At 34.9% G+C, this 22,390-nt stretch overlaps 1 protein-coding gene across 2 annotated transcripts in view; it reads right to left on the reverse strand.

The window, feature by feature from the left end:
• Window positions 1–22,390, reverse strand: part of ADGRB3 (adhesion G protein-coupled receptor B3) — a 738,597-nt gene that overhangs the window by 317,691 nt on the left and 398,516 nt on the right. For both annotated transcript variants that reach the window (XM_053603066.1, XM_053603067.1), the window contains exons 12-14: window positions 20,189–20,338; window positions 19,265–19,340; window positions 6,403–6,505 (exon numbers count right to left, since the gene is read on the reverse strand). In XM_053603066.1, the coding sequence (XP_053459041.1) occupies window positions 6,403–6,505; window positions 19,265–19,340; window positions 20,189–20,338 (329 nt within the window). The remainder of the gene's footprint in view (window positions 1–6,402; window positions 6,506–19,264; window positions 19,341–20,188; window positions 20,339–22,390) is intronic.

Here is a 22,390-nt window from a genome sequence, read left to right on the forward strand (position 1 = left end):
TCAAGAAGTAAATACATTATCTAATATGTTAGTAACATTTTCTAATCATGAAAAGTAAATCAGAGGGAGTAGGAAAGATTGAGGGATTAGAGCAGATTACAACTTTGTATTGAAAAGGCTTCACCAGTTAAGACCAAATGAGAGCAAAGATCTCAAAGAAGTTGAATATCTATAAATAAATAAATAGTAATGCAGTAAATAAATAGTGAGTAGGGATCTCTACATTTTTTGGGGGGGGGTTAAATTGCACGTGCTATCTTAAAAATGTTTTGAAAGTGTTTTCCTTGAACTACTCCAAAATCAACTGGGATGCTTATTAAAAATGCAGATTCCTTGGCTCTGGGAATTTTGAGATTGACACTGAACCTAGAAATCTGCATTGTAATAACCACACCATTCATAACCGATAATTTTAATCCACATCAAATTTGGAGAATCACTGCTGAAGACACACACAACAGAAATAACATGGTGAAAACATGTCTGTTTGTTTTTCTTGGCAATTTCCAAATATGTAAGCTATTATTATTTCTTATAGTCTCCATTCTTTGAAATAGTTTATTCTTTCTGTCTAACTCTTGCTTTGTGAACTAATAGATATGTTACTTATAATGATTTAATCATTCCACATTGTAAACATACATCAAAATATCGTATGTACCCTGTCAATATGTATAACTATTATATACCCATAATAATTTAGAAAAATAACCTAACATGGTTGCCCTACCCTGTTTTTATTCAAACCCTTGTGGCCCAGTGCTCATATGCAAGAGTAAACTACTAATCTGGAAACCTCAGAACTTTCACATAGTTTTCATGACTCTTGCGAAATAAAAGTAATCGCTCATGTTTGGAGGCAAAGCAACGAATAGAGAAAGTCACTAAGGACATGAGGAAGGGCAGCAACTTCATCACAACTATTTGGACATTTGCAGCACTCTGAGTCAGATGTTCCAGGATAATTCTGTCATGTTGTCCCGTGAATTGGACACTGATCTCTTGAGTATGGATGGGAGAAATACTGTTTGACGGATACCACACTACCTCTCTTTAATTTTCTAAATTTCAGATGACAAGATACTACCTTAAAAAAATGACCTGGATTTTTCTGAGCTTACCCTCTCTTTCTTTCTCTAATATGAGCACAAGCACAGCAGCATAAATAACATGAATTTATTATTCAGGGTCCACAGGTCAGAAGGCTGACTGAGGAGCTCAGCTGAGTCTCAGGTTATGAATTTAACAAGGCTGAAATCCAAGTGTTGACAAGACTGTAGTCTTCTCTAGAGAATCAGAGGATGACTGTCCCTAGAGACTCTTGTATTCATGTGAGCCAGAGTCCCCACTCCCTTCTCAGCTGGTGCTCCAGAACTGTCTCCGCGGTTGAGGCTGCCACCTCTTTTCACTTGCAGCCCTCTTCCTTCCTCTTCAAAGCCAGCAGCGGCATTTTGACATTGCATTTCCCTGAACAGAGCTGAGAAAGGTTCTCTACTTTTAATGTCTCATGTAATTAAACTGTACCTTCTCAGATAATCCAGGATAATTTCCCCATTTTAATACCCTGACCTTTCATCAATCACATCCTACAGAAGTTCCTTTGATGAACAACAAACAAGTCTCTTTTGACGTGTAATCACATAAAAGTCCCTTTTGACATGTATCATATGCATAGGGTGTTAGGATGTGGACATTTTGGGGTGGCCATTATTCCTCCTACCACACAATGTTGACAAACTGTAGCCCATGAGCCAAATCAGAACTGTCGTCTAGTTTTGTAAATTACATATTGTTGGAACACAGCCCCTCCGATTTGTTGATATATTATCTGTGGCTGCCTTCACACCAAAGCAGCATATTTGAGTGAATGTGACAAAACCATTATGGCTCTTATGCCTGAAATATTTACTATCTGACTCTTAAAAAGTTTGTGGACTTCTGCACCAACAACAGCACAACCATTCTAAAATCTTTTGAAGAATATCAGTTATGCATTAGGAATAAAAATAAACTGAATTTTGAAATGTGAGAAGGATGCTTACTCAAGTTTAGGAATTTAGGATATACCAAAAAAAAATGTAGCTAGAGAAAAATTTCTGTCTCAATTTCAGCTGTTGGCAGAGCCATCAATCTTCGTGTCTAGTTAGCATTTCAAGACTCTCCATAAAAATTACCAAGAGCTTTAAGCAGACAAAACATCAGAAATCTTTTCCAAACAGATGAAAGGTAGGGTAGAAAAGTAATTTACAAAACAAAAGTGTACAAAACCCCTCTTTGTAAAAATTATAGATGCACAGACTGAACTTTTTAAAGCTTTGCCAACTGATTTTCAGTTCCTTAGGTTACTAGACTTTATATTCATGAAAATGCCCACTGGATAATGTTGGAATTCCTTTTATTGTTTCTCATGCTTATCCAAGGGTAACAAGCACATTTATTACCGTCATCCTCCGTGTTTCCCACTATGATCTACAAAGGCCTTGGCTCATGATTAATTTTAGTTTAAAATTAGTTTATACACATAAAACAAATCTCTTAATTTGTCAGCTTGATCCTGTTAGTATGCCAGCAAATATGGAAAAGAAAACAAAACCTGCAAAACCAATTCCCATGATTTCTGTTTTGCATATGACCGATTTGAGAAGTACAGACAAACCTGAGAGGTGTCTCTCGACCCTGAAAGACATCAGGACCACCCTACCCAGACCATAAAACTGCTGCGCAGAGGAAGAGATTTGTTAAAAAGGCAAGATCACACTGTAAGCCAGGATGGTCCACTTGTTTCCATTGGAATTGTAAAGCTGATAGAACATGAGATAACTAAGGGCGTGGTTTAAGTCTTCTAACTCATCTTTAAAAACTGTGATTCTGTTCACCTCAGAAAGTCCAGAAGACCCACTACTGTCAGACTCAAAGGATCCTAATAGTGTACATATGTGCATGTTTGTGTACACGGAGATCTAGTCTACTACACTCACTTAGGTCTTGGGAATTAGTCTCCATAAAATCATTAACTTTCCTTATATATTACAGAATCTAACAACTGATAAATATAATTGTAACTCAGAAGAAACCTTAAGAAATATAAAATATAAAATTACTTCCTTGGAAAATATAAATTTGGTATTTCTTAAAAGCAAATGCCAACTCTATAGAGTGTGACAATGAAGCCATAAGACTCAATGACTGGATTAGGAATAGTTGTACTAATTAATGACTTACGAGCTAGTTAAACTACTTTGCTAAATACCATTTACAATGGCTAGGTTCCATATTCCATTATCTATTCCTACTATTCCCCAAGGGCCTTATTATACTTAACATAATGTAAATGCTATTTGTTAAAATGCCCTTTAAAAGAACATGTTTCCTTCAGAAAACGTTAACAGGCTTTTCCCCAGGCTCACTGTTAACTATTAATTCCCACTCTTCCTTTTTGTTCACATGGTATTATGAAACAGATGCGATTTTCAAGTTATTCTTCCTGAGCTCAGGAATGTGCAGCAGGTACTTTTGATATTAGAAAATGAGTGAAAATAGATTTGATATTAAAGGTATGTCATACCTCAAATAGCTCAATTTGGAAGGCAATAACAATGGGTATATAGATATATATGCATATGGATAACTCTGAGATAGATAGATAGATAGACAGACAGACAGATAGATAGATAGTCGGATGATACAAACACACATAACGTTACGTTGTCCCTTGTTATTCACAGGGGGTTGTTTCCAGAACCACTACAGATACCAAACGCACAGATGCTCAAGTATCTCACATAGATTTGCATATAACCTATGCATGTTCAACTGTAGACTTTACATCATCTTTAAATTACTTAGAATACCAGACACAATGTAAATGTTGTATAAATAGTTTTTATACTATATTTTTATATTGTATTATATTTAATTTTTATAGTTATTTTTTACTGATTTTTTTCCCAAATATTTTTGATCTGCAAATGTTTGAAGACCCTGAGGGCCAAATGTGTGTCTGTCTCTACCTACACAGGGTGTTCATAAAGTCCGTGTGCTGTTTAGAATAGTAAGTGTATGTATGAAGTTTTAGCTTGTTTTAATGGACTTGAGTTTCCCTGTTTAAGACAGATCTTTTATTTGCATTTTAGCTAAGATCATTATATACGATCTATATATAGAGAGAGAAACCTTTTTGGTTTTCTCTGCAATAGAAATAAACTGATACTGGTATGTAGGACATTTCTTTATAAGACTTATAATAAATATGATTATATTCAATAAATCAATTATAAATCTCTTCCCTTAGTGAACAACAAAGTCTAAAAATCTAATTTGGATGCTAAAATAAATGAAATTCAAAATGGTGACACAGAAGGCTTTTTTCTAGTACAGAGAACTATAGTAAATATAAATATATAGTGCAGAGAACAGTGAGGTGGGTATTTTAAGTCTAGCGATACTCAGCTGTGTCAGTGGAACTGGGGTGTCCCCCGAGGACAAACAGTGACAGGCACACAGCGGGGGAGCCGCAGTAAGAGTGCTTTGGCCGTTCTCCCTCCAAGAGTAAATCCTTCTTCTTCTCCCCTCCACACCCCCTTTTCCTAACAGATCTGTCTGTATAGTGGAGAATGTGTATGTGTGTATATAGTATTCTTTTAGGAATCTGGTTATTTCACTTACTCAAAATATTGCAAGGCCCAGAATTAATTCTGTGTGACTTGTGGCAATCATCTCATCATTCCTGTGTGCTGACTTTCTTTGCCATTCCAATACTATCTGGTCCTCAATAAAATTTGATGATCCTATGCTCTGTTTTCCACATTGTTTAATCTCCTTTCTAAATTGGCTGACAAAATATAATCCCCGTGGAGAAAAGATGGATTCCAACCTTTAAAATGTTCACGTCAAATAGTTTTATTTAATGAAAACAGTGAGACTGTTTAATCAAAATTATTTTTGAGGTTTCTCTTTTTCAACTCTTCAAAAGGTCTCTTGTCTCATGTTGTTTAAATTATAAATAGCAATTTCATCTTTATTTAGAAAAATCTTATCAATGTTGTTTGACAGAGTGTCTTCTGAACAAGAGACAGGGCACAGATCCTAATCTGATTTACTATTTCCATAATTCTGTAATATGATGCAGGGACATGCCTCTTCCTGCTTTTCACCAATGTTTGTAACTGTACAGACAATAAAGTAATGAAAACAAACAAATAGATAAAAACTTTCATTAAAACCTTTGAACACATGAATAAATCAAGGCCTTATTCAAAAGCAAATGTTCAGGTGTTGAAAGTATCTTCCAGTTTTCAGTGTGGTGAGGAGATTGGTGCTATACTGAGGTATGAGGAGGTAGATATTATAGAAATAAAACTCATTCTTGAGGTTAGATAGAACCAATATGGTCACATTGTGGCAGTAGTCGGAAAAGACCTAACAGTTTAAATATTAACCATGATGTTTGAAAGTTATTGCAGAGAGATTTGAAGTTTTTATTAAATAATCCAGAAAGCCTGAGGCTTCATAGTAAAAAGTGGTTCACGGGAAGATGACTACAATTTTTCTATAAAATGAAAGGTTGATTTCTTGGGGGGAAATCAGGAGTTCAGCAATAGCAGAAAATACAAAAGTTTTGCAGTGGAAAGGATGTGAGTATAAATTTTGTTATGTCATTCATCAACTATATGAACTTGAGAAAATGGCATAATCATTTTTTGCATCAGGTTATTATTATTATTAATTTTTTGGATATTACAAGTGAACTTTGCAAAAAATGAGAAAAATATATAAGTACATGTAAAGCACGAGAGTGACTTATTTTAATACAGAAGTATAAAAGTATAATAAGGAAGGAGATGATAGGAATTACCTTCCTTGCTCTTACCCACCAATTATTTAAGTATTTAAAGTGAATGTGCAAAGGAGAAATGGATATCTGAAATCTGTATATGGGACTCAGTAAGATATGAAGCATTTCTTGTCATACTGGAGCACCCAGGTACTTACAAGAAAACTTTCCTGTTCCTTGACTTAGTCCTTTAAATGTCATCTGATATGCCTTCCCCTGAGTTAGTCACTCCCCCCGTTCTAGCTGCTGCATGCAACTTAAATTCAGTCTTTCCTCCCCATCACCTAGTGAGTTAGACTCTTACTCACTTGGGCTTCCCCAGGGCCTAGCAGAGGGTTTGGTAAAGATATGTGTACTGACAGGCAGTTTATAAACTATTTTCTTAGCTGAATTAAAGGGAATTTTATCACAAACAAAAGCATAGAATAATACGGCAATCCGTTTCTATTCTTTATGCTACAAAGTTAAGAAGATGTGTTCTGGTCTTATCTATAAAAACAATGACAGGTATTATTATTCTTTCAAAGGCAATCCTACAAGCAACTCAGTGCCAGGTGGATGGTACTTACATTAGCCAAATGAGCCAGTTCTATCTCCAGAAACGAGTCAGTCGTTTTGGGTTCAGGCCTTATTGTGACCACGATGATTTTGGAATTAACGACAGTGTAATTTCTGAAACAGAGTAATTATGATTAAAAGGAGAAAGCGTTGATGAAAAGTTTCAATTCCTTTTACTCAATACATTTTGGGATGAATTTAAGCAAATGCATCCTAAGCAAAAACAAAGGCATCATAGTTTCATTCATGGAAAGTTGAAGTAGTTCTACTGTTTTAACAAAACCTTATGTGGTACCCGAGAACTTTGCGGGGGTTGGGAGAAGCCACTTTTCCATTTTAGATGCAGAAAATATGAGAAAAACAACAGTACTGACAAGCTGTCTATGACTAAATCTGATTCACCTATAAGACTAATGGATTATGAAGTCAAGCCTTCAGGCCATCTTTGAGTGATTATAATTCATTTCTCTCAAGGAGTACCTAACAGTTTTGTTCTCTGGGAGATAAAACGCTCTTCCAGCAAAGTACTGTCTTGGCATTTTTTTGTATTATCCCAAAATGCATTAGGATAAATAATTGCAATGTGGAATAACATGAAAGCAGTACAATTTAAATATAAATAAATGCTGTTGCTCATTATAGACCATCACTCATTGTAGCAATAGAGATTTATAGGCTGCTGCCTCATCTCACTATTCTCAATCTAATAACCACATTTACCTTTCTAAATATCCCATGAAGAGCAGTTAATTCATAAAGAAGTTATTTTAAATAAAATCATATATAAAATCTATAAGAAATTGTCTATGTAATATTTATATGAAACGGAACCAGATTTTTCTTGTAGGTTTTCATCCACAATATATAAAATGCTGCAAATCACTAAGTTATTAGAGATTTGAAGATTTGATTACACTTTTAACTATTTGAAGAAATACTGTGTGTGTATATGTATGTGTATGTATGTACATACACACGTATACATATATGTTTTCATCCCTCCTTTTTGATTTGAAATAAACCACCTGCTCTTCCACAGAGTTTGCAGTCTGGGGAACTCACACCAGGCATCGAAGACAAAATCATTTAATTTGTTCTTCTTTTTTGTGTTTTAGAGGCAGTATTTATGGATAATAAAAGCTACCAATTTCAAGTGTACAACTCAATGCTTTGTATGCTACCAAGCAAACACTATCACAACCAAGTCAGACGACCAATCTCTCTCCTTAAACAGTTTCCTGGAGCCCTTTGCACTAACACCCTCCTACTCGTCCTTGCCCATGTTCCAAGGCAATCATGGGCATGCTGTTACTATATAATTTTGGATTGTCTAAAATTTCAATTAAATAGAATCATACAGTACATAGATACATTTTAGTGTTAGACTTAAATTGCTCGGCATGTTTTTCAGATTCATCCATTTTGTTTATTTTGTCATTGAGTAATATGCCATGTATGGTTATAAACCAAAATTTGTGATCTTTTCATCAATTAAGCTATCAACCCTTTGTCTTACATTTTTTAGCCTTTATGAATAATAGCCTATCATACTTGGCTCTTATTAATAATCGTCATTCACACGTTCTGCATTTTCATGTCTTGGGTGAATATCTGGGGGTGGAACTGCTTCATCATGTTATAAAGACATGCTTAATTTTATATGTTTTCTACAGTGCTTGTACCACTGAAGTCATACAATTCTGATATGATAAGACCTTGAACCTTGCCTTCTCTGTGATAATACTTTCTTTAAAGAAATGGTCTTGGACCCAAGATTTAACCAGAAAAAAAAAAAAAAGTGCTAAGCTATTGCATGACTGGGAAACTTTACTTAGGAATAGTAACTATTAGTATATTTTGAGAGGGATAACAAACTTTACTTAGGAATAGTAACTATTAGTGTATTTTGGGAGGGATAACACTTTTTAATCCATTCCTTATATATGCAGTAATTGATAAATAACAAATTCAACACTTAGGAAGTTATTTAGCCTCACAGTAAATAATAACAAGCAACAAAGCACAAATCTATTTTGTTTTTCTTAGGGAGAGGTGGTTGCAAACAGAAAGAGCTGGTTAACTATCCTTTGTTTCATTTGCTATTAAATTAGTCACTTGAAGCTAAGATGCCTTGAGGAGGATATAAACCTAAGTTCTAAATGGCAAGCTCCCTTTGTTAAAATATGCTTTCTTGTTTCTCTGTGAGTAAAAGTGATCAAAGGATAGATGAAATTAATAAAGGTAAGAGGTGATTCTAGGTGATTGATCATTACAGCAGAGATGACAGGCCTCCCAGAGAGTCACAAAGTTTACACGGCTTGGAGTTTGGGGGAATTCCCACCTTTCACCATCAGAAAAATGAATGAACGTTTCTCCAAGATGTCAATCACTCATGAATGAACATGTACAAGTTCCTTTTCCACATCAGCCTGAATAGTTTAAATTCTGATTTGGTTACTTTATAAAAGTACTAATGCTTCACTAAGATTCCGTCCAACTTTTACTCTGGTTTTGTTTACAATCCTATTTTTCTGCTTTTTATAAAGCCCAATCACTGCTAATTTTAATTAAATTTAGGTCATTTCTTTTTTTTTTTTTGTAGAGACAGAGTCTCACTTTGTCACCCTTGGTAGAGTGCTATGGCATCACAGCTCACAGCAACCTCTAACTCGTGAGTTTAGGTGATTCTCTTGCCTCAGCCTCCCAAGTAGCTGGGACTACAGGCACCTGCCACAACGCCCAGCTATTTTTTTGTTGTTGTTGTTGCAGTTTGGCCGGGGCCGGGCCTGAACCCATCACCCTCGGCATATGCGGCCGGCGCCCTACCCACTGAGCCACAGGCGCCGCCCAACTTTAGGTCATTTTTATCCTAGAAAGTTATCTGTATTGTTTTTAAGTTGCATATGTGGATACATTCGTGGAAAACATAAATATGGGTATGCTACATAGGATTAAGCTCTGTAGGAAGTTCTCCGGCTTTGGGAAGCAAAGTAGCTAAAACAAACAGTCTTCTGTGGGTCTGTTACACTGTAAGTCTTCTCAGTACTCAGCTGGCTTGGTGGAGAAAGTCCTTAGCATCACAGATTTTGGTAAATTGTGTGTGTGCCCACACGCTTGCGTGTGTAAACATGTTGTAACACATTTGGAGTGTGGCAATGCCAACTTATTTATGCATATGGTTGTGTTCAACTCAGTCAGGTGAGGACCTCCCCTTCCCCTGGTTCCACTACCCAGGAATACGCACCTACTTCTAACACAGTGTTCATCAGTTCTATGTGTATCTTCTTCAACAAAAGTATAAGCTCAGTGGGGGCAAGATTTGTACCTATCATTTTTATATCCTCATTTGCATCATTCCTGGCAAATTTTAGTACTTAAAACATGTTTGAATGTATGGCTGAATAAACATGCACTAAACACAATACCAAACTTTCTGCCAAGTTGATTTAAAATGTAATGTCAGTCTCACGGTCTTAAAATGCTTAATGAAGGAAAAATAAGCAATTTTACATTATGCAAGGCCATCTTTAAAAAAGTGTATAGTGTACAAAATTATGTTTAATCTATTCCATCAATTTATTCTAATTTGCATAAGTGACTAGCTGGCTGCTGATATGCTACGTCAAGCTTTGTGATCCACTAATGCTTCCTGGCTGGGTGCACTTTGTATTCACTGCTAGGAAAGCAGATCTTACAGCCAAATTGATTTCATGACTAAAGTAATAAAGTTTTTCTCCTGTCCTTGAGATTTGTGCTAGTTGGGATATAAAACATTTAAAAATATGTGGAGTTCATCAGTCAAAGAAGATGCAACGTATTCTTCACAATTTTTGCAGAGTCTTGGGGCACATGAGCTGTTTCTTAAGAGAATTTTTAAAAATTGATTAAAAATGCAATCCAGGCTATACAGGTGGTGATTTGCACCTATAATCCTAGCATTTTGGGAGGTCAAGGAGTTCAAGACCAGCCTAAGTTAAGAATAAGACCCCATATCTAAACAAATAGAAAAAAAAATACAAAACTTAGCTGGCCATGGTGGTTCCCTTCTATAGTCCAGCTTCTTGAAATGCTGCAGCTGGAGTGTTAGGTCTGCCAGATGGTATACAGGTAGCAAGGCTGTGGCTAAATGCAGAGAATGGGAGCCAAACTGGAGCTGGGAACCAAATTACAACTGAAATTGTTTCTTGGTGAAACATACACAGTAAGGAGTTTCTAGTGACCTTTAACTGACCTAGGGCTCATTGCCATCTAATTAGGACAGCAGGGGGGCAGCTTTCAGGGAAGGATTCTGGGGAAGACACAGGAGTAGAAAGGGGAACTATTACATAACTGACCTTTTATATAACCTGGTATGTGATCTGTTCTAAAACCATCACCTGTCGGTCACCTCAACAGTGAGAAATGGCAGCCAGTCCTGCCAGGAGAAAGGCGGGACAGACCGGTGAGCACGTGAAAGGCAGCGGCGTGCTCAGACTCCGGGCCTGGGGCCCTTCCCTCACTCATGCGACTGACTCGTTCCTCTTTCTCTGGAACGTAATTTCACTTTGTGTCACTTTGTGGAGCTTCCTTCTTCACTTTCGCTTCATATAGTTTCTTTGGTTTTCCTGTACCGTGTTTGTGTGAGATCGCTCTGCATCTGTGACCACTCTGTCATTGGCTCAGCGTGGCACCAGTGCTCATTCTTGACACTGGGAACCAGGGGACCAGGAAACATCCACACAGGCCTGACAAGAAGAATCGTGAGCCCAGCCAGGAGTCTGAGGTCACAGCGAGCTGTGGTGATATCACTGCCTTCTAGCTCAGGGGATAGAACAAGACTCTGTCTCAAAAACAAACAAAAAAAGAGCAAAGTAGCTGTCTACAAAAGACTCACTTTGAATATAAGTGAAATGAGAGGAAAATAAACCATATAAATGATAACCCATGTAAATGATAACCAAAAGAGAGTGAAGTGGGCATACTTATATCAAACAAAAGAAATCTTAACTAAAAAATTGTTAAAAGAGACAAAGAAGGACATACTATAATAACAAAAGGTCAATTCACATGGCAGGTGCAACAATTATAAATACACCTAACAGCAGACACAACACATAAAGCAAACATTGACAGAATTGAAAAAAGATGTAAACAGTAACCCAATCATAGTAGAATTCAACACCACATTATAATAATGGACAGATCAACTAGACTAGATGGAAGACAAATTAGAAAACAGAAGATGTAAACAATATTATAGACCAATTGTATCTGACAGACATATACAAACACTCCTTAAAACAGGATGATAACACATTTTTCTGAAGTGAAAACTGAACATTCTCAAAGAGAGATCACGTTAGGCCACAAAACAAGTCTTAACAAATTTGGAAGATCAAAAGATTATACCAATTACCTTTCTGACTCCAGTGCGATGAAACTAGACATCAAAAGCAAAAAGAAAACTTTTCACAAATATGTCGACATGAAAGAATACACTCTTGAATGACCAGTGGATCAAGAAAGAAATCACAAGAACTATTAGAAAACATCTTGAGATAAGTGAACATGGAGCTACAGCACACCATTACTTAGGGGATGCGTTACAAAAAGTGCTAAGTGTCTATAGCAGTAGACAAAACAGTACATTGGAAAAGAAGAAAACGCTCAAATCAGGAACTCATCTTTATACCCTGAAGAACTAGAAAAGGAGCAAAAGCAAACACAAAGTTATAAAAAGGAAGAAAATAATAAATATTAGAGCTGAAATTTTAAAAAAGTAGAAAAAAGAAAAATCAACAAAATTAATGTTTTTAAAAAATTTACAAAACGCTTAGGTAGACTAAGAAAAATCAGACAAGAAGGAGGAGATGTCACACAAATAAAAAAAGACTGTAAGGAACTACTATGAACAATTAATCTCAGGCCAACTAACAGGGCAATCTAAAATAAACAGTACTATTTTTGAAAAGTATCATACAACCTACGAAGACTAAATCATAAAGAAATGAAATTTCTGAATAGACATACAGCTAGTAAGAAGATTGATTCATTGATTGAATCCAAAACCTCTAAACCAGCGGTTCTCAAACTGTGGGTCGCAAGCCATAGGAACTATATTAAAGGGCAGCTGCATTGGAAGGTTGAGAACCACTGCTCTAAACAAAGAAAAATCCAGGAAACCAAAAGCCTTCCTTAGAGGATTCTATAGCACATTTAAGGAAGAATTAACAAAAATCCTTCTCAAACTCTTCCCCCAAATTAAAGAATAGAGAACATCATTACATCCTAATACCAAAATCACACAAAGATACTTAAAAACAACAGCAACAATGCTGGACCAATATCCCCAATGAATCCTGATGCAAATACAGGCAAATCGAATAGAGCAACACATTAAAATGATTATACACTATGCCCAAGTGGGATTTATTCCTGGAATGCAAGGATGATTCAATATATGAGACTCAATCAGTGTAATCCATTGCATTAATAGAATGAAGGTCAAAAGGACAAAAAACACTCCATCATCTCAAGTTAAACATTTGACATCATCCAATATCTTTATGATAAAAACACTTCACAGGTAACTAGGAATAGAAAGAAATTGCCTCATCATGATAAAGACAATACACACAAAACTACAGCTAACATCACACTTTATGGTGAAAGCTGAAAGCTTTCCCTCTCAGATGAGGAACAAGAAAAGAATATCCTTCTTGTCAGTTCTATTCAAGACAGCCCTGAAGTCCTAGACAGAGCAATTGGGAGAGTAAAAGGAATAAAAGGCACCCAGATTGGAAAGGCAGAAGTCAAATGATCTCTGTTCTTAAATCGCATTATTTTATGTGTAGAGAACTCTAAATGTTACATGCACACACACACACACACACACACACCTTTTATAACTAGTAAACAAATCATCCAACTTGCAAAAACTCAGCACACAAAAGTCAATTGTGTCTCTATACGTGAACAATCAACAATCCAAAAAGGAAATTAAGAAAATAATTTCATTTAAATAGCATCAAAAAGATAAAGATGTTGATGAGTAAACTTAATGAAGTGGGAAAAAGACTTCTACACTGAAAACTGTAGCAGAGAACTAACAGCCCATGTAAAATGCAGCCAGGAAAGAGCAGTGCCTGTGACTGAAGGAGTAGGATGCAAGCCCCATATACTGGGGGTGATAGGTTCAAACCCGGCCCCGGCCAAAATCTGCAAAAAAAAAAAAAAAAATGCAGCCAGGAAAAGATACAGTGAAAACATGTTAATGGTTCACTGTAAATTATTAAAATTACTATAGTCTTTTTCATTTTTATATTCGTAGTTTATGTATCTTCAAAAATTAGAACTTTCATAATTGTTTTAAATGAATCCTTCAATTTAAATAAGACTAAATAAAATAGATGATTTCATATATTCTGGGAATTGAGAAGTTCATCAAAATCTTTAAGCTAAATACCTTTGCTTTTAAAACTAAAATTAGCTAACAACTCCTAAAAAGTAGGGTTGAGTTTACTTACAGCTTTGAAATTGGTTAGAATATCAGGTTTGCTAAGAGATGTAGAATGTAGAATTACAAAAATGCTAAGTGATGGGGGATTTAACTTCACTTTTAAAAGATATGGCCAAATTAACTCCAAATTTTGTAAGCAACTCACTGATATAATTTTACTATATTTTATACTGTTAGTCATTCCAATTTGTTCTCTGTGGATAATTTAAATTGCTAATATTTTCATGAAAACATATTCTTTTTTATCACAGAATTACAATATTTCACTGAATAGTAAAAATGAAAAGCAAGGTTCAAAGTTTAGGTCCTGAAGTTAAGACTGTATGTTCTTTTGAGAGCTGGTGGCTTCAGGTTGATTGCCTTCGGAATAAATTGGTGTAAAAGTGATCATGTCTTAAATTTTCTATTATTTCCAGTAGTTCAATATCTTTTCTCATTTGTATTTAATTCTTACAATACTAAGAACTTCAATGAGTTCCATTTCCTAAATATATAAAATTTTCAGCATCATTTATCTGTATTAGGTTAGTGTACTTGACAGGATTTTGCTTTATCAAAATGAGTTCCTTTCTTAAAAGATAATTTTCTAACCACTATTGGCTTATGAGAACACTGTAGATTTTATTCATCTGCATTTTTCATGGCATTTTAATAGTACAGTGGACTTTACCTATAATTTTAGTTAGGTTTTTTATAATATATTTAACGTTAATTACTACGTAAAATTAATTTTTTTACAAGGCTGCATTTTTCCATATTTCTTACCAAAAAATCTACACACTGCTCACATTCTTTGAAGCACTGTGATTTTCCCACAAAAGTGAGACTTGTCTTTATTAAATGAATCAGAGAGTGGATGGTTTACAACCATTTCTTGATTTCTTGGCTTGAGTGTATATTTGGATATACTTTTCTTTTCCCTTAGAGATAATTTCCTTAAAATAAATTCTTGGAGGTATAATTGCTTTATCAATGACAATGCATTTTCAGATCGCTTGGTATTGTCAACTTGGCCTCCAAAAATATTACACAATGAGTTAAAATTCTTACAGCAGTTTATGAGCTTGCCAGGCTATGGCTGTTTGGAAAATTGGGATGTGAGTAGGGTCTGTGTATTAGTGTCCAACCTCTCTCAAAGGACCCTCTGGCCTGGACTGGCCAGCCTTTGCCTGTTAGGCATGTAAGAAGTCATGAGGAAATGAGCAATGTGACAAACTTAAGCCTTGGCACTGACAGCCTGGGCTGGGAGCACTGGGCCAACTTCAGAGCTCCCTGAGACTGCCCAAAAAGGGCCACCTCTCCTGGCTCCTTTATATCCACACACTGCTATAGAAGTGCATGGGTTGCATTGCTTCAAGGAATCCCTATTAGCAGCATAGAGGCAGTGAGATATACCCTGGTTTCCCGAAAATAAGACAGTGTCTTATTTTAAGGTGTGCTCCCAAAGATGCGCTAGGTCTTATTTTCAGGGGACGTCTTATCTTTCCTGTAAGTAGGTCTTATTTTGGGGGGATGTCTTATTTTCGGGGAAACAGGGTAATAGAAGAGTCCTGGGTCTGGCAGACAGAAGACGAGTCGGATTAGAACTACTATTGATAAGACATGTAATCTTAGGCAGGTCACTTAAGCCATAAGCATCTCAGTTCTTTCATGTATAAAATGACAGTTCTGGATGAAACTAAACTTGAATAGTACTTGCAGCAGCGATAGCCTATGGGTCTGTACTTTTTATCTGTAAGAAATTATTCTGAAGAAAAAGAAAACTGAGAAGCTGAGAATAGCATTTATTTCGTTTGGACTGGAGTGGACCACATGTTCTTCAATTGAAGTAACAATTTGAGTCTAGCTTTAAAAAAGAAGAGAATCAAACAGTGAAATAAAAACCGCACCTTGAAGGGTAGGTGAATGTATACTAGGGTGAGAGAAAGGAGAAATAGCTAAGTAAAAGAGCGTCAACATGCAAAATTATCACATCTTTGTGTGAAGGAAAATTTCTAAATTCTATTCAAAACATGACACAAGTCTACCTTTATAGTCCTTGCAAAGGATATTGTGAAAAGGATTATAACAAAATGTAAGATGTCTAAAAACCTAACAGTGAAGCTAACATTATTCTGTGCATGGAATATTGGCTCTAAATAGTCCAATGAATAACTAGTAAAATAATCACCATGAAAATTGTCAAGTAACAACTAACCATAAAGAATACACTTGTTCATTTTTTTCATGTGGAATAAGAAGATACTTCCTTTTCTGTTGTGTTCAACTCACACAAACTTATACAATAAATCTACATATGTATTTTATTCTGTTGTTCCTAAAATATTTTCATAGCATAGACACTAAACTTTCTGTGTACTTCATTTTTTAAAAAAAGAACAATAAAATAAAGGCTTATCTTTATACTATTATTCTATCAACTAGAATATAATTAGATATTAGATATTCTATCAACTGGAATAATTATTACCACAAAAATTCCTTGACTATTAAAGACTATTCTAGAAGTCTTAATAGTAGAGGAAATTGAAAAGAATTAATACAGCATCATTAGCAAGGCTGCCACTCAGTAAATGTTTGCTGACGGACTGGAAAAATCACCCTCGTCAATTAAAATGTGTATTCTTATTTAGCAGATTTATAATTGGTACATCTATCAGTAAAATTTTGAAAGATTTTTTTGAAAAGGAGAAAAACAATCTTGAGGATATTTCATGGTCACTTTATATTACTACATGAGATAAGAGAAAATAACAAGTCAAGACTAGTATTTCACCTTTCAAAGAGTACTTAAGTACGTTGGGGGGGTCACAGTGTGACACACCTTTGGGGGCAGGACACAACTATAAGAGGGACTTTATGTAACAATTACGATCAATGTAACCTGGTTCTTTGTATCCTCAATGAATCCCCAACAATAAAAACAATAAAAATTAAAAAAAAAACTTAAATAATTCATCTGAGAATTTTATTGTCATCATTTCTAGTCTGTAATCTAAATATGAATTTAGTTTTCCTAGACTCATTTACTGAATTACGTCATAAATAGAAAGTACAAATTACAGGTAAAAATATCTGTAATTCTTATATGGATGTCACTATGGATTCCCATCTAAAGAATATGTAGAAATCTCTATGACAAAGTAGATTGTTTTGAAGTTGGAAAGAACTTTTAAGTTCAATTCCCACATAACATCAGTGACTTTTCTTGTGTGTCATAGGTGGTGCTCTGGAAGCCTCTCCTTCAGAGAGTTCTCTGCTATGCCCATTAAATCACCCATAACCTCTGCATTCATCTACCTATAAACTGTAAATGACAAACTGCCTCTACCATGGTTTTTTTAAAGTATATGGAACACTAATTAAATGCTTCTTTTTATTTTTCCCAAAGGGTGATAGTCCCCAGGAAATTCCCAATTACCTTGACTGCATAAATTTATGAAACTTGGAGTATCTTGATTTCATTCTGTGAGCTCTATGACATTATATAGAACAAGAATAGTCATCAGGAAATTTTGCTGGATATTTAGGAGGGACAGTAATAATCTAAATAAAGCATCTTATGTTGAATATTGTATTGGTATTCACTGTACACCTCAGAGGTAAATAGGGTGAATGTGTTTTTGTTTTAAAGTTGAACTGAAGGCAGAGGATTGCTGAGTGACTGACAAGTTTATAAAACTCCTGTCATGTTAAATTGAAATTAAAACACAGGTCACCTGATTTTAAGTTAGTGTCTAGTCTAGAATGCTTAAGAAAAGAAGCTTCACATAAATGGACTCCCTGTGGAAGTAAGTGTCTAACTCTGATTATCTGGGCACTTTTCACTTTAGCACAACTCTCTTCAAATCATCATTCGCAAAGATTGTATAGGCAGTATATCTATGAATAATTTTTTTGTGTAACTGTACATACCAATGAGTTTTAATAGAATCAGCAGAAAAGGTGAGTGTATGTTTAATTAGTTTTGAAATTTTATTATTAGCAAAACAAAAACCAGACATGAATCTATCCAAATTCAGAAAGTCAAAATTTCATCCAAAAGAAACAGGAGGCACAGAAAACTCTCAACTTCTAATGGTCGTCTGTGTAGGGCTGAAAGAGAACCCACATTGCATCCGAAGGGGCTCGCAATGACTCACCATCCATATTAATAATGTGCTACCCAGAAAATTTTTCTGCAAAGAGTAATAATAGTCACTGCTGCTTCCTTGGAATTTATTTTTCTGCTGGACTGAACTCTGTTTTTGTTTATTAAGCTATTTCTTGTGCCCTGGGTATAACTGTACACAGCCTTCATATTCTGTCCTCCTTAAAAACCTGTGGCTCAGTGAGTAGGGCGCCCGTCCCATATGCCAAGGGTGGCGGGTTCCAACCCAGCCCCGGCCAGACTGCAACAAAAAAATAGCCGGGCGTTGTGGCGGGTGCCTGTAGTCCCAGCTACTCGGGAGGCTGAGGCAGGAGAATCGCCTAAGCCCAGGAGTTGGAGGTTGCTGTGAGCCGTGTGACGCCACGGCACTCTACCGAGGGCAATAAAGTGAAACTCTGTCTCTACAAAAAAAACAAATAATAAAAAAAAACTTACAGCTTTGTTGATGAGGGATGAGAAAGTGCTCAGTGCAACTGTGGCTGGTTTAACAAACATGCAACTTTGTCTCAGTCCTCCAAAAGGAGGTGGCGTGTGGAGGAAACAGGTCACGGTGAGAGATAACCAAGTAATCCAAAAGAGATGTGAATTATATTGCCTGTGAGATTTGTTGAAGGACTTAAGACGGTAGAGCAAATAAATATATGTTGGTAGAATTACTATTCATAATTTCTTTTAATGTCTGAGAGGAGAGAAATCACTGCATTTCTTCTAGAAATAGTCCTCTAAATGAACAGCAGCACTTTTTCGTAATGTAATTGTAATTGAAAATTTATTTGAAAGTAATTTGAGACCTTGCGCAAATAAAGAAAAAAATCATGTTCTCCCAGTCATTATGACACTCTTTAGTTTTATGTAACATTGATGAGCAGCGCCATTAACTAAAAATAAAGGGGGGGGGGGAAACATTAATTTCATAACAACCCATTCTATTATGTAGATTTGAGCCTTTTATTTCTTTCTTGTTTTTCGTTCCAGTCCAAGGCAAGTCACAATTAGTGACAACAGAATTGCAGGGCTATAATAAGACACCCAAATTGTCTTATCTAGTTGTTTTTAAATGCATAATATGCTAATAACCTGTTCATTAAATTAATATTTTCTATTTGATTTAAGAAAAAGCCTTTTGTATTATCAAAGCTTGCTTGACTATTTTCATAGAATGAGCTATAATCACATCTTTGAATAATTAACAAGGATTACAGCAGCTTACTGCTTTGTCGCTTACCTCAAGGTGGGCAAAATTAGATCTAAGTTTTTGTATAGGACCGCTCCAAGAACAAATACAGATGATTCATCTAATTCTAGAAAGAATAAAATTGATAACATTAGCAAACTGCAAGAAAAATACTGTACCCTATAAAACTTTAAACCGTTAATTGCAAGGGGATTCCATACTTGATGCAAAGAGGAAGCTGGGCAGGAGAAATGCATCCCTAACCACGCACACAATCCTATACACAACCCCATGTTAAGATGTATTTTTGATGGTTTCATGTTATGAAGTAACTTTCCCTTACGAGGCTAAGACTGGAAGCTGCTTTAGTTTCTGTTGAAGAGTTTATAGTCCCAAGGATATGGGGAAAAAAAGCTAATTATCTTTTATAGCTTTACTTTTTAAAGTCAAAGTCTCTACAGTGAGAATTAAGACCACAATGTCACTTTTGAAAAGAGCCCTTAGTATTAGAGCTTATGGAAGATGTTCTTTAAACTTAGTATTTTCTTAAATTTGTTTTTACATGCCAAAATAGTGTCTTCATACCAAAGCAAATTTTTGTCTGAGACTGAAATAAAAGTGACTTGCATGGAAAATGCAATGCTTTTCAATACCTAATTATTAAAATATTTGAAATATCTGCCACAGGCTTTACACTGGGACAAGATCATCAGTATTGAAACTTGACCATGTCAAGTTCAGGGTAATAATTAGAGCCTTTTTCTTTTTCCACTGTAATAGATACTTTTTTCCCAGTAAACTCAGAGACTTAGAAACCAAGTATAAATTATTTTATATTAACAAAGTTAGTTTAGGATCATCATCGGTACCAATTGTTTTTACATTGTTTAACGCATGAAGATTTAGACCTAGTGTCTTATTAAATGATCTTGCCAGGAATGTTTTGTTCAAGCTCAAATTATTTCATATATTTACCTTTCGATGACACAGGAGTGAAAATGCTTTTTGGAATGACTACCCTATCTTCTGAGTTTCTTGCCCAGTCAACCATTCCCTTCCGGCCTTTCATTGGGAAGTTGATGTCTGTTAGAACAGAGGCTGCAGGAAGTTTCTGAATGCTGGCCACTATTTAAAAAGAGAAATAATAATGTCAACTAATCTTGCTGTATTTTTTTAACATAATCAAAATTGATCAAATCATACCTTGCAGTATGTTCAAAATAACATTTCAAGTCATCAGACCAACAAAATAGATGATTTCTCATTTTAAAATAATATTTTTCATTAAGGTTGGTGATTCTTTCACTTACCCGTCTAGGTTTTTGTTGCTTTCAACAGGGAATCATACAATGATGGCTAACAATGGCATGGATATTCTAAGATTATCAACAGGTACTTTATACTAGTTGTTCATAGGATGTCTTGATCCCCACTGTTAGGAGATCAAATGTATTTCTGTTAAATATTTTGGTTAACACACTCGACCAACAGACTGACATTTGCATGCAACTTTGAATTTTGTCTTGAGAACAGATTCTCTGCATTTCATCAGAACAAATTTTTTCATGGAGTAGATGAGCCACTCTAAAGATGCAGAGAAAAAAATCCATAGTGCTCTGGGAGACAGATCTGTCAGAATCTAAATAAGAAAGTACCGGTAATATCATAATTACAGAACCAAAGCAATATGCAGACATATCCATCAAATAGATTAATAATAACAAGACAATATTTAACACTTCCCCCTGAAATGGAAAGTAAAAAAGCATTGAAAGTATATACATTACTGGAGAATTATGTCTTTAATAGCAATAAATATGATATCAATAATCATAAATGATATATGTTTAGTAATGTCTGAATATATTTTTATTACATGCAATAGTTATATATGAATTTATGTTGTATATAATTTTATTATATATGTATAATAAAATTGTGATGATAAATTCTTAAGCATTTACATATTGTGTGCATTTGCAATTATGAAGTGTACTTTGTAAAACTTTTACATAGGTCCACGTTTGTTCTACATTAAAGCTTCAAGTGTCCCTTGCAGGATTTAAATGGAAAATGGATAGGGCAAACTGTAAAAGCTATCACAATGGAAAAGTTAAAATTAAAAAAAAATTAAGCTCTTCATAAACAGATTTCATTTGAAGGAATTTATAATTTAATTCAGAATATGAAAATTAAGAATTCAACAATATTAGTTGTATAAATATATTACTGTACCATTAATTTAGTTTCCAATTAAATTGGTTACGTATTATTGCATCACATTAGTGCAATTGTACTTTATTAAAGCTCTTTCAGGCTATTATGTAATCCATTATCAGCATAGGATAGACATTCGTTTGGCTTGTAATGTGACATACTAAGCTTAAAAATGTATTTTGTAACTAATTGTTAAGGAAAGAGGGTATTGAATAATACATAAATTAGTTATGGATGTTAAATACTGTTTCTGGATAACAGCTGTAACTATTTTAGTTCCTTTACATTTTCAAACAATATTGTTTTTGCTGTCAGTATATAACCCAGTCCATACGTAATAAAGTTCCAAATGCTATGTATTGTCCCTCATCTACAGTTACTACTGTAGCCCATCAGCAGTCCATGTTTCCTTAAATCCTCTAAGCTCCATTCAGCTTGCAACACTAAGGGCATCACTTTCAAATTTTAGGACTCTAGTTTTGGTTGTCTTGAGATTTGGAGAAAATTATTTAAGTTCTCTTCTTTTAAAACTGATAAAAAGAAATGAAGATTTTCTGATTGTCATACAACTGGTTTCTATCATAAAGGAAAATAAACAAGAGATAAATTGTTGGACTCTGAGGTCTAATAATTTTTCTGTTTCTATATACCTTGGATAGAAAACAAACAAAAAGAAGTAACAAATGAAGGATATTCTGTATCAACTATATGTCACTTTACCCTTAATAAAGGCTAGCCTAATACCATATTCATAAATCTATAAATTGACATAGCTATACAACTACAGATCTCAGTTCATGAAGTACATTCATTCTTCAATTAGAGGCACATTAGGCCATTAAATTATTACTATATAGATTGTACTTTTGAACACAGTCTAGATTAAAGGAAAGTAAAAACGAATTAGGAGCACTAATTGTGCAACAAATTCTTTACATTGCAATAGTCTTAAGTATGGGA

This window comes from Nycticebus coucang, chromosome 9 (genome assembly GCF_027406575.1).
Source record: "Nycticebus coucang isolate mNycCou1 chromosome 9, mNycCou1.pri, whole genome shotgun sequence".
NCBI lineage: Eukaryota > Metazoa > Chordata > Mammalia > Primates > Lorisidae > Nycticebus > Nycticebus coucang.